This window comes from Rattus norvegicus, chromosome 12 (genome assembly GCF_021556685.1).
Source record: "Rattus norvegicus strain SHRSP/BbbUtx chromosome 12, alternate assembly SHRSP_T2T, whole genome shotgun sequence".
Classification (NCBI taxonomy): Eukaryota; Metazoa; Chordata; class Mammalia; order Rodentia; family Muridae; genus Rattus; species Rattus norvegicus.
Window position 1 is genome coordinate 49,612,771 of NC_141545.1, and position 11,083 is coordinate 49,623,853.

An 11,083-nucleotide genomic window follows, 5' to 3' on the forward strand; every position below is an offset into this window, starting at 1 on the left:
GGCAATTTGGAGATGCTAATTACACAGGGTTCATCATCATGTGACGGAAATCAGTAGTTACCGATAAGTGCATCCTGCCAGTGTTAGGAGGGTCTGACGTAACACAGCCCTGTGATTGCATAGCCGCTAGGCATTCCGTCTCAGCTCTCTATGCTGACACAGCCTACCTCAAAATAGGAGAAAATGCATAAAAATTCACTAGTGGGCAGAAGCAGGGTTCAGAGAGATCAAGCTAGTGCTCTGTCTTCTGCTCGGGGTTCACCCCTGAGCCTGTCAGTTTCCCCAGCTCTTTCTGTGGTGTCTCAGAGCCAAACCACAGCACTGCAACTCCCAAGCCCTGGAGACTGTGGATTTTACAGTTGGTTACCCAGCCCACTCTTCACAGGCAAGAAGGGATGGGATACAGCAAACTGCAGTGTAGAACTATGTGGCCGACTATTCCTACCCCTCTCTCCCCACCCTAGTCTCCAGCCGGAAGAAGGCGGTGGAAGCCAAATGCAGCCTGGCTTGTGAGTACCTCAGCAAAGAGGATTACATGGACCTGCTGTGGACCACCCTGTCTGAGTTCCCAGGTGAGGCTGGGGCAGAGAAACCTGCCATCTGTTCAGGATTCAAAATAAATAGGTCCCATTCTACACGCTACAAAAATCAGTGGAGGCCTGGGGGTAGGACTCTGCCTGCAGGCTAACCAGTTAGGCTGGCTAGGTCAAACATTCTGTTCAAAGAGCAAGACTCCTGGGCTGTGGGTGTAAGCAGCAACAGTTGCAGTGCATAGAGCCTACTGCAGCTACACTGTAGCAAGGGTCATAATAATGTCAGGTCCCACTGGCCCAGTCCGCACCCACGATGAGGAAGACCCAGCTGGAAGATCTGTGTGTGTGCGGCCCCCCCCCCCCCACTCTAGTCTGTTACTGTAACAAAATGCTGGAGGTTAGATACTTTACAAAGAAGTGGATTTAGTGCTCTAAGTTCTGAAGCCAGCATCAGCTCAGCTCTAGTCAGAACCTCCTAGGGGATGGTAGCACTGTAGAGAGGGCCAGTGGAAGGAGAGACAAGAAGCCAGAGAGACAGGGGCCATAGCTACCATCCATCTTAACATCAGTACACTGAGGGCTAAGCTCCCAGCCACATGATTCCTAGGGGATCCCTCAAAACATGTTTAAACCACAGTACAGAGGAACCTCAAGCTTAAGAAACACAGGACTTTATAACTGGCTGCCAGGTCCTCTGTCATTGTTCCTGAGGGGACATTGTCCTTGCTCTCAAAAGCTTTTGTATAAACAATTCTGGAATGGTAGCCTAGAACAAAAAAGCAGCTGAGGTGTTGTGCAGAGATGGAGCCATGGAGGACCCTCCCCTCAAAACACCAAGTATGTGAGGAGGGGGCATCAAACTTCCAAACTTAAACACCCTCTCTCCCTCCCACTCCCTCTTCCCTGCCTCCTCTTTCTCTCCCTCCCTCCTTCTTCTTTCCAACCTCCTTCCTCCTCCCTCCCTCACCATCCAAGAAGGACAATTTCAGATCCCGTGCTGAACCAATGCTATTAAAAGGAACTAAAGGCAGCCCAACATCGCTCAGGCTCACCCCTGCCCCCCACTTCCCATTTTTCCATAATCACTATATTCTGCTCAGCCAAAGCAGAGCAGCCTGCAGAGTCCTCAGTGCACCATCTTGCCTGGGTCACCTTCACAGACAGCACCTTGGACTTATACCCTGGTCACAGAGCGATGTAAGAGTTTGCCTAAGACACTGAGTGTCTCATTGCTGGCAGAGCTCAGAACCGCCCCCACACCGACAGCCATTCTAAAACGTCTCCCTCAATAACATTAGGAAGGGAGAGTACCTACTCGGAGGTTTTAGCTTTCCATGATGTGACTGCTGGGAAATGTTGACTCTTTTCACTTCTTGTTATGTTTGCGTTTGTTTGGTTTTGTTTGGAACACCCATCACCTTCCTAGAATAAGCCCTGACACACAATAAGCAATAATTAAATAAATGTGAAGAATGGGGCTTTGCTAGCATTTAATTATTTTTAATTAATTAATTAATTAGTTAATTTCTGAGACAGGGTTTCTCTGTGTAACCTTGGCTATCCTGGAACTCACTCTGCCAGGTAGGCTGGTCTCAAACTCACAGAGATCCACCAGAACTCTGCCTCCCGAGTGCCAGGATTTAAGGCATGTGCCACCACCCGCCTAACTTCTAATTTTTTGAGACCAGTTAGCCACTATGTAGCCTTGGCTACCCTGAAACACACTATGTAAACCAGGCTAGCCTCAAAGTCATAGAGATCTTTCTGCCTCCGCATCCCAAATGCTGGAATCAAAGGCATCCGGTGGTATTTAATTTAGAAGACCTTTTGAGGGGTTGGGGATTTAGCTCAGTGGTAGAGCGCTTGCCTAGGAAGCGCAAGGCCCTGGGTTCGGTCCCCAGCTCCGAAAAAAAGAACCAAAAAAAAAAAAAAAAAAAAAAAAGAAGACCTTTTGATGAATAATAGATATATAAGTGTATTCTCAAAATAGAATTATGATTATATAGTACTAATATACTATATGGTATACTAATTGAAAGCTCTATGCTGTGCTGCCTCTATGGAAATAGGGTGCACCATTTTACGAGTCCCGTACATAGATAAAGAAACGGAGGCTCAGGGAAGATCAGCTCCGGGTTACAAGGCAACTCCGTATTAACAAGGGGACTTAGATCCAATGAGGCATGAGTCCCAGCCGCGGCATTCTGCTGCCCGGTTGAGCGGATGCCAACCTTCAGCCTGAAAGCTAAGCTAGGCCAGCATCTGGAGCTCATGGATTCGCTGGGCTGGTCCACTCTCAGGGGCAGAGGATGGCATGGGGCGGGTCATCAGGAACCAGCTGAGAAGCCGCCTACCTTGTCCCGCTCTCCTGGCAGGTGTCCTTGTGACTCTGTGGGTCATCGACCGCCTGGGCCGCAAGAAGACCATGGCTCTGTGTTTCGTCATCTTTTCCCTCTGCAGCCTCCTGCTGTTCATCTGCATTGGAAGGTGGGTGTCAGGAGGACCCCCAGACCCTCACCAGAACTAAGTAAGGGGGCCAGATGGTCAGGCTCAAGGCCAAAGCCTCTGCCGGGGCAGCAAGGGACCATGGGTCTTTGTTTCTCTAAGAACCTCAAGGTTAATGTTCAACTGGGGCTGGCTTACAGTTTTCAAGGTTCAGTCCATAATCATCATGGTGGGAAACATGGTGGCAGGCAGTTGTCCTGGAGAAGAAGCTGAGAGTTCTACATCCCATCTGCTGGCAGCAGGAAGAGAGAGCAAGACTGGGCTTTGCCTACACTGTGGAAACCTCAAATCCCACCCCCGATGACACACTTCCTCCATCAAGGCCACACCTCCCAATCCTTCTCAAGTAGTGCCACTCCCCAATGACTAAGCATTTGAATATAGGAGCCTATGAGGGCCATTCTTACTCAAACCACCACACAGTGACTACATACAAGCTTTAAGCTCAGTGTAAGAATTCCAGAGTACAAGCCTGGCCACAGAAGTTGTGTTAAAGATGATTTGTTTGATGGAAAAATACCATGTTTCAAAAAACCTGTTACAAAGACTTATTTCTTTAGTTTTCCAACTCCTAAGAACCTTTAAATATATACCTGACCCCAGAGGAATCCCAGATCACTCCCGTTTGGGAATCAGTTGGCCACTTGTGGGGGGAAAGACGGAACTTAGAGTGAAGGGTTGGTGTTCTGGGTTATCAAGAGGAACAGAGGAGCCGAGGGTTGGGGATCTGGAGTGGCCTAAAAATGCCAAATACGGCCCTGCTAGAACCCAAGGCTTGGCTGAGCCTCAGCCAAGGACCCAAGGCCTCACACATGTTAAGCACATGCTCTATGGCTGAGGCTCAGCTGGGGACTACAGCCGTTCAGACCACATTCCCCCAACTCTCACCCCAGCTGCACAGGCATTCCTGTCTGTCAGCCAGGGTGCCGGATGGAGACCGGAGTTCTGTAAGAGCCATCTTCACTGTCAGCACTCTGGGGTGCGTCTGTGCAGGTGTGATGGGCGCTTGGCAGGGGATCTCTGCAGATTCAAATGTCAGTTCTTCTAGGGAAGGTGGGATGGTGCAGGGAGAATCAGACACAAAACAAAAGCCCCTCTCTCCTGCTGTTTTCTCCTCCCCAGAAATGTGCTAACCCTCTTACTGTTCATTGCAAGAGCGTTTATTTCTGGAGGCTTCCAAGCAGCCTACGTTTACACGCCTGAGGTAGGAGAGGTGCCTGAGAGTGGGATGGGGGTAGGGGGATGAAGAGTAGAAGGCGGGGCATGGGGAGGGAGGTGGGGCATAGGGTGGGGGTGGGGATGCTGTCTACCCAGATTGTCAATGGTTCTTGGGTCTGGGTACCTGTGTCTCCTCATTTATTCATTTATCCCCACTTACTTTGTAATCTTTTTGTTGTTGTTGCTGCTCATAGAAGCATTAAGCTCAGTGTAAGAATTCCAGAGGCTGCCTAAGAGTGTAGAGCTAAAGTGAATGGGGTTAGAGCAGCTCACATCCTACCTTCATGGAGACAACCCTCCGCAGCTTGCAAACTGAGTTTGTAGCTCAGCGCTGAAGCATTTGCCTTTCTTGCTCAATGCCCTGGATTTGACCCTCAGTACTGAAAAAAAATTTTTTTTTCTGAGCCTGGCTAAACCTCAGCCAGAAGGCAATTGGTGACCATGAAGAACTAATTAAATAGGTGATTGGTACCCAGCCGAGCAGTAGGTTTCTGTGTAGACTTTGAGAACCCAGACTAGGAGCTGAAGAGATGGCTTAGTGGTTACGAGCGCACAGAAGAACTGAGTTTGGTTCTCAGCACCTACTTTGGGCGGCTCACAATTGCCTATAATTCTAGCTCCAGAGGCTCTGATACTCTCTTCTGGCCACTAAGGGCATGTATGCACGCTTGCGTGCACGCACGCACGCACGGGACATACAAAGTTGCTCAAAGGTCATTGCCAAGTTCGGTTTGGAGAGCCTTAAGTTCTCCAGCAAGTGGGGGAGGGGGAAAAGGACCAAACTGTAGTACTAATCCCTTTATTCATTTTGTATTGAGTAGCAATCATATGCCAGGCAATTAATACATCAGTAATTAAGTGTGTGTTGCGCATTATACGTGGTATCCATCAACCCCTACTGAACTGTTCACATAGTTGGTGTTTTGTTTTTTGGGGTTCTTTTGGGGGGGAGGTTGGTTATACTGGGGTAGAACCCATTGTCCGACCATGCCAGGTAAGCCCTCCATACTCACCCATCCCCCGCCACTGTTAATCAGGAAAATCCAATTGTGGAATACCTCCCAGTAGCGAAAACCATGAAGCAGGCCATGAGACAGGCAACCTCATGCTCTCTGCTTCCGGGGAACCTCCTAGCTCCTTTGCAGGTCTCTCATCCTGCCTGCAGGCGGGTATTACTCCCATCGGTACCGGGTGGGAAGGGGCGAGGAGTTCCTGCGTTTTTCCCCCGTGACATCTGGCTAACACCCTGACATTCCAGGTGTATCCAACGGCGACGAGGGCGCTGGGCCTGGGCACCTGCAGCGGCATGGCGAGAGTGGGCGCGCTCATCACTCCATTCATAGCTCAGGCAAGTGCTGCCCCAAATACAGATCCAGGTAGCAGCCGGCTGTGCCGACAGACTGGACTACATTTCCCAGCAACCTACCCAAAGTGGGGAGGGGCTCAGGATAAAAGGCCCAAAGCCACCAGGCAGGGACTCAGACTATCCTGGAATAAAATTCAGGTCTTCCCTGCATAGAAAGCCCTTAAGGTACCAGAAGATACGACCCAGAGTAATTTGCATACACTGGGTGGGGTAGCAGAGGCAGTCAGTCCTGGCTAGTTTGGGTAGGCTGAAGTGAGAGGAAGACTTGAGAGCAGAGTTTGGGGCTAAAATAACTGTGAACCAAAAAACAAACAACAGACACCAGTTTGCAATGGAACAGGTGTCTGTCGCCCGTTCTGAATCGGCTGATCTGGGTGAGTTACCAAATTTGGTAACTCTGGGTACAAAACATTCCCGTTCCTGTTTAGGGTCTAAATATCCAGCTTTCTTGCTTTCGTTGTTTTTTTTTAAAGGAGTAGGTCTCTTTATTAAATGCCTGAAAGATTTGGGCAGACAAGATGGCTCAGCAGGGTGAGACACTTACTGCCATGTCAGAGGACTTGTGTTTGGTACCTGGGAAACCACAAGTCAGAAAGAGTCCCTCCTATAAGTTGTCCTCTCGACTCCACACATGTGATGCTCGTGCACACACACACACACACACACACACACACACACACACACACACGGGGTGGGGGGAGCAATTTCTGGGGTGGGAGAAGAGAAGTGCATAGATTCAAAAGAAAGTCCCGGGGGTTGGGGATTTAGCTCAGTGGTAGATCGCTTGCCTAGCAAGCGCAAGGCCCTGGGTTCAGTCCCCAGCTCCGAAAAAAAGAGGAAAAAAAAAAGGAAAGAAAAAAAGAAAGAAAGAAAGAAAGAAAGAAAGAAAGAAAGAAAGTCCCAGTGTCCTGTATCCTTCAGGCCTTATTAATTCCACAGGCAGACAGACTACACAGCACAGAGAGGGTCTGTGGCTTCAGTCCCGCCAGATAAAGCTGGGTCTCCAAGGGAGGAGGTCCTGGGCTGTGAGGAAGTAGGCCTAGTTAACATGAGCTCGGATTTCCAGGAAGAGGTGCAGGTTGGACTCTCTCTGAGTCTACAGGAGCTAAGAAACTCTTGCAGCCCCTGAATGTGGTCAGCAATTTGCACCCACGGGGTGGGGGCTGCGCTGGGACTGGGCGGGGCTGGGGTGGGAGGAAACTGCTGAAGTTGGAGCTGTGCCTCTAAGAGGCTTCCCAGTAGCACCAGAAGGGACTGTGTTCTAACAAATCATTTGGTGGCATTCGAACACCATATGCCGCTGTGCACCCCACTTTGTCTACTTCTAAAGTGTTCTCATTACCGTCCCCCAAGTCCCTCTATCCATTAGGGGTCGTGCCCACCCCGAGTAAACACCAGCCTGCTCCCAGTCTGCACCGATTTAACTATTCTGGGTGATTCAGCAAATTGGGGTGCTAACATCTATCTCTGCGTTGTTGTCCCTTCTATGTCATTTCTAATGTCCCCGGACTTGTCAGGACCAAAGCCTGGATCCTGCAGATCCTAACGAGCCATCCTCTGTGTGCCGAGTGAAAAGACAGAGAGGGAGAAAAGCAGAGATTCATTTACACAGCCTCACTGGGGAGAGAAACCATAAGAGTGGCAGCCCCCCAAGTCCATCATCGGGGTCCCCGTGTGAGATTTAGGTTGAAGCAGAGGGCAAGTGGTTCACACAGCTCAGTGGTCCTGGTCACACTGTGGTCCCCTCCATCAGCTCCAGCTGATAGGTGGCCTGTCTGTGCTCAGAAGCCTGACATCTCTTCCCAGAACACAGACTCCTTCTGGTCCACCCCAGGCTCCCGCCTCCTCCTCCTCCTGGCACAAGATCCCTGGTACAGCCAATCCCGACTCCCAGTTCTGCGGGACCTTTGCCTCAAAGCAGTCTGATAGCCAAAGGGAGGGCAGCATGTGCCTCTTCAGAATGTCTTCATTCCATGCCGGTCCCTCGGGGACAGAGCACCCAGCTCTGTCCTGTCTGTGGTCTGACATTTGTCATCAGATAGGGAGTGTGGCCCAGGCTAGACCGTAGCAATTGCTTGGGAGTCCTGTTGAGTTGGTTTGGGTTTTTCGGCACAGGCTCTTACTATATGTCTGGTGAGAACTTGGACTCATGATCAGCCCCACCCAGCCCACGCAAACCCCCGTAACCACCCCCCCACACACACACATGCTGGGGTGATGGGTACCCACTATGCCTGGCGGTGTGCAGAATCTCAAGCCTGATGGGCTTTACTGTGTAGCCCAGGCTGTCCTTGAACTCAAGCAATCCTTCCTACTTCAGCCTCTCAGAGCAAGGACTATAAATGCCCATCACCACACCCGGAGCTTGGCCGGCGGGGTGAAGTGCTCTCGTGTCCTGCCCACGGCTCGGAGAAGCCGTTCTTATCCCCCTGCATCTCCCTCCGCAGGTGATGCTGGAATCTTCCGTGTACCTGACCCTGGCCGTCTACAGTGGCTGCTGCCTCCTTGCTGCCTTGGCCTCCTGCTTTCTGCCCATCGAGACCAAAGGCCGAGCACTGCAGGAGTCCAGCCACCGGGAGTGGGGCCAGGAGATGGTTGGCCGAGGGACAAACAGCACAGGCGTCCCCAGGTCGAACTCTGGCTCTCAGGAGTAGTGACCCCTGGGAGTTGAGCTGGTCTTTGAGGCCGGAGCCTAGAAAGCTGGCAGAGCCCAGCTGGGCCACTAACGGTCACTGCCGACATCAAGAACTTTCCCCGAGTGGGCGAAGTGGACCGACAGGGTTTTGTGTCTTCACTGTGTTTGGCCTATGTTCATCGAGGGTTGCCCGCCCCAGGAAGATGGGGCTGCATTCACTCCAGGGGGTTCTCCGTGGTGGGGGAAGGTTTGTACGTCGCCGTGGATCTGCATGGGGGAAGCTGCTAGTGTGGGAGGGTCCCAGGGCGCTCAGGGCCAGCTGAGCAGATGTCACGTGGTTACCCAGTCATACCCTTGGAGAGCCACTGTCCAAAGATCTCCATAGATACAGTCTCAGCCCAGACCCCTGTGACACCCGCCATTTTGTCCAGTAAGTTTCTCCTGCACCCTGGCCCCAGGATGTCTTTGGAATTAAGACAAGCTAATTAGTGTCCGACTAGAGCAGCTTTTCTGGAGCCTGAGACACCCCCCTCCCCGTTGCTTCCTTGGTTGGGCCCCTCTAGATGTCTCTTCAGGGCCTGCCGGGTAGAAACTGACTGAAGAATGTGCTTGTGAATTTGAGCCAAGCATCATCCCCCATTGACCCCTTCTGGAGCCTCTGTCTCTGGCTGCAGAGGGTCCTGTTATATTTCTGGGGAGAGCTAGGACCCACCAGGCGACAGACCCAGAAAATTGTTAACCCATTCCCTGTCTTGGAAATCGGAGAGTGAGGCGTAGCAGAGGGGAGACTAAGGGCCAAAACCAAAGCCAGAGTCACCCCTGAAGCAGTTAGGGCCTTTCTGGGCCCTCTCTCTTACCCTCCCACCCCCACTCAGCCCCACTACATAGCGAGTCCCGGTTTCCTCAGGCTTCCAGACTCGTCTGTGTGTAGGTGGCGGCATGAGCTTAGGGATCTCCATGGCAAAGCACCAAGTGCCGGCCCATTAAGTCTTGGGACGGAGAACCTGTTGCCCCTTCCGGCTCTGCCTCTGCTTTCTCTCCTGCTCCTCTGTCAAGGGCAGGGCTGGTCCTACAGAGGCGGGTCCCGGGAGGATGTCCCGGCTCGAGGATCAGGAAAGCCCATCTCAGAGGGAGACAGGAGGCTGTTGTCTTGGCCTCAGGAGGAAGGTAGGTCTGAAGGCAGTCCACGTGTACTCCCGGATTCCGGAACGCACGAGCCGCCCCTCTGAGATTCAGGAAAGAAGCACGCAGGGGGAGGAAGGAGATGGCCAGGCCCCAATCAAAGGCCAGAGGAAACTGGCCGCTTTGCTTGATGGACACCTCGCAAGGGAGCCAAATGTGCGTTGTGCGCTCATCTCTTATTAAAACGTTGGTGACGGACATTGCGGGGTTTGAATCTGGTCACCGTGTATCAGTGACAGCTCACTGGAAAGTCGGCTAACTTATTCCATCCCAGTCAGTCCTCTCTATGAGGAGAAGTTGGTCCAGCTGGCAGGCAGCATCCGGGTCCTTGAGTTCGGCAGAGACAACTCTGTTAATGGGACGAAGTGGCCTCTTCTTCATGAGGATGATTTGGTGTCCAACCCCCTACCCTGTTCTGACAGCCACATTGACTATTATTGTTATTAATTATTAATATTTGAAACAGACTTTCACAGTATAGCCCAGGCTAGCCCTATTCTCTTGATCTTTCTCCCCTGCATACCACCACACCCACCCACATTTTCTTGAATCTCAAGTTATTTCTGGGCAGTTCCTCTCTCCAAGGAAACAGTCTCTCCTTTGCCTTGTCTGTCTCCCTTCCTCTCTTCCTCCTCATCTTCTTCTCCCTCTTCCTCCCCCCTCTTTCTTCCCCCCAGCAGCTCCCTTTCACTTCTTTATCTTCAAACTACCCAGCTACAGTAGGAAAGACACTGGGTGGGGGGGGGGCAGGGTGGTAGGCATGTTCTCCAGGGGCTACAAGGAAGAAGGTTGTAATTCCTACCCAAGAGAGAAACATTAACTCTTGGAGCATTTTTTTTTTTAAAGTTCAAAGGACACACCTGTAATCGTAGTACTTGGGAGGCAGAAGCACTCCTCAGAAACGCAGTGAGCTTGAAGCCAGTCTCGTGGCTGAGACACCCTCAAAAATGGAACACACACACACACTCGGACATTCACAGAGACATGTTTGAGACATGGAGACAGACAGACACACACACATACACACACACACATACACACAGAGTGTGTGTGTGTGTATGAGAGAGAGAGAGAGGGAGAGAGAGATGCACTCACATGTGCACAGAGAGACAGACATGGAGAGGGAGGGACAAAGAGAGATTAAGGCATGATTCCACACATTAATTCCTGAGAATCAGAAGCAAAGGCAGAAGGTTCATGAGTTCAAGACCAACCTCAGCTACATAGAAACCCTAACTCAAGACCCCTATACATACACACACATACACACACATACACGCATACATGCACACATGCACACATGCACACACCTTGAATAAACCAAATAGTTTTTTTTTTTAAATCGGTATTTTCAAGTAATACAAGGACCGCCACAAAGCTGCCTCACCTCAGAAACCCAGCAATACGGCAGGGACCTAATTTTGAGCAGCCTTGTTAGAGAACGTCCCATTTACTGGTGGGAACGCCGTCTGTTTCCTCTCCACAAGAGAAAAGACTTCAGAGTGAGGTGTCTCTGTGGTTAAGGCTCTGCTGCCAAACCTGAGGACCTGGATTTGGGCCCCTGATCGCACATGATGGGAAGAGAAAGCTGACTTCTATGGGCTGTCCTCTGACCTCGACACATCATGGTGGTTGTTCACACTC

General features: G+C 51.1%; 1 protein-coding gene across 2 annotated transcripts in view; it reads left to right on the top strand.

Moving 5' to 3' along the window:
- Svop (SV2 related protein) overlaps positions 1-9,639 on the top strand; it is a 58,507-nt gene extending 48,868 nt beyond the window's left edge. Inside the window, 5 exon segments of one of the 2 annotated variants that reach the window (NM_134404.4) lie at positions 465-572; positions 2,909-3,020; positions 4,161-4,242; positions 5,515-5,604; positions 8,070-8,395. In NM_134404.4, coding sequence (NP_599231.3) covers positions 465-572; positions 2,909-3,020; positions 4,161-4,242; positions 5,515-5,604; positions 8,070-8,276 — 599 coding nt within the window. In that variant the 3' untranslated portion in view covers positions 8,277-8,395. 2 annotated transcript variants of the gene reach the window in all.
- The last annotated feature ends 1,444 nt before the right edge of the window (positions 9,640-11,083 follow it).